The sequence below is a fragment of the Myotis lucifugus genome, unplaced genomic scaffold, assembly GCF_000147115.1.
Source record: "Myotis lucifugus unplaced genomic scaffold, Myoluc2.0 scaffold_262, whole genome shotgun sequence".
NCBI classification, from domain to species: Eukaryota; Metazoa; Chordata; class Mammalia; order Chiroptera; family Vespertilionidae; genus Myotis; species Myotis lucifugus.
This window is the reverse complement of record NW_005871310.1, coordinates 1,467,768-1,469,238: the sequence shown is the minus strand read 5'-3', so window position 1 is coordinate 1,469,238 and position 1,471 is coordinate 1,467,768. Positions and strand designations below refer to the sequence as shown.

The following is a 1,471-nucleotide window of genomic DNA, read 5'->3' as shown; positions in this document are numbered from 1 at the left end:
CCTCCCCCTCCCCAAGACCTATCCTGACCCCTTGGAGTTCCGTATTTCAACCTACAGGTCCGATGACACCTTGTCAAAGTAACGCGGATCAGAGTTTTAGAGCCAACCTTCTAGACGTGTCTGCTTCATTCTCCGTCCCGGAAGATGTGGGGGTGGGGCTGCCACCTCCACACCTCGGCCAGTGTGGATCCTTCTCTCAAATTAGCCAAAGACAATGAGAGATTCCCCGGTAAACCCGGGAACCCAAAGGGCTGCCCTCTGCTGCCCAGGTAACACGGGCCCTGGTCAAGTCCGGTGGCGACGGGCACCTGTGTCTAGGACGGAACTGTCTTCCTCGGCCGCTCGATGAGTCAGAAAGTCCGAAGCTCCGACCAGACGGGAAGCCAGGACCCTGCTTGCTCTGGCTCTCTGAGTGTCTGGAGAGTGGACAGTGACAGAGAGAACTTTGGGGTGTTCATCGGCCAGGGGGGGTGCAGGTCCTCCATCTGGTGGGGTGTGGCTCTCCCAGGGCAGGGAGGTGGGGACGTGGTACTGAATCTGCAGCGCAAACAACCCCTGGGAGGAGGATTCTGTTTTGGCCTTTTCTAGAGTGTTGCCGAGACAATGACAGGGTTGGGGGCGCATAATTGAGGGTTCTGGTTAGCGGAGCCCCAGTCGACCGAGGTTTCCTGACCGCCTTGCTGTGGGATGGCGCGGCAGCCCCTGGTCTGTTCCTCTTTTCAGCCTTTCACGGAACCTCAGTGTGGAAGGGGGCGCCCCGTCGTCGTGTGCAGATAAGGGCTCAGAGGGCGTGTGATGTGACTTCCTGGTAGACCTGGGACTCGAACCCAGACCTCTGGGCTCCCTTTGCAGGGAAAAATCTGAAATGTCCATTGCTCTTTCCGTGCTGAGTCAGCCCTTCTCTGGCATCGTTCCCAGGACGGGGGACACAGGCACAGTTGGTCCCTCAGCTGCAGGCTCAGAGCCAGGACCGGCTGTGGGGGTGTATCAGCCTGGCCTGTGGTCTGACTGTGTTCTCCATCCTCCCAGAATCCGGCCTCGCTCCCCACCCCTCTGGCCTCCGCCTGCGCACCGAGGCTCTGCCCTCTGTCCTTCGGCGAAGGAGTGGAGTTTGACCCTTTACCACCGACGGAAGTAAGGTAAATATAGCAGGCGCCGAGTTCATTTCATTGTTAAATTTTTCATTTTTTTATTCCAGAAATTAATGATTATTTTTTTAAAAATTAGTTAATCAGTCCTGGCCCATGTGGCTCAGTTGGTTGGAACGTGGTCCTGTACACCTAGAGGTGGTGGGTTCAATTCCTGGTCAGGGCACATACCCAGGTTGCAGGTTCCATCTCTGGTCAGGGCATGTGCAGGAGGCAGCCCATCTGTGTGCCCCTCTCATATTGATGTTTCTCTCCCCCCCTCCCTCCCTCCCTCCCTAAGGGGGGGCTTTCTATAATAAAATAAATACACACACTATTCTCTC

General features: G+C 56.2%; 1 protein-coding gene across 1 annotated transcript in view; it reads left to right on the top strand.

The window, feature by feature from the left end:
* Nucleotides 1–1,011: 1,011 nt before the first annotated feature.
* Nucleotides 1,012–1,471, top strand: part of RFLNB (refilin B) — a gene marked incomplete at its 5' end in the record, with an annotated part of 2,953 nt that continues 2,493 nt past the window's right edge. The window contains one exon of the mRNA XM_023762842.1: nt 1,012–1,139. Coding sequence (XP_023618610.1) covers nt 1,012–1,139 — 128 coding nt within the window. The remainder of the gene's footprint in view (nt 1,140–1,471) is intronic.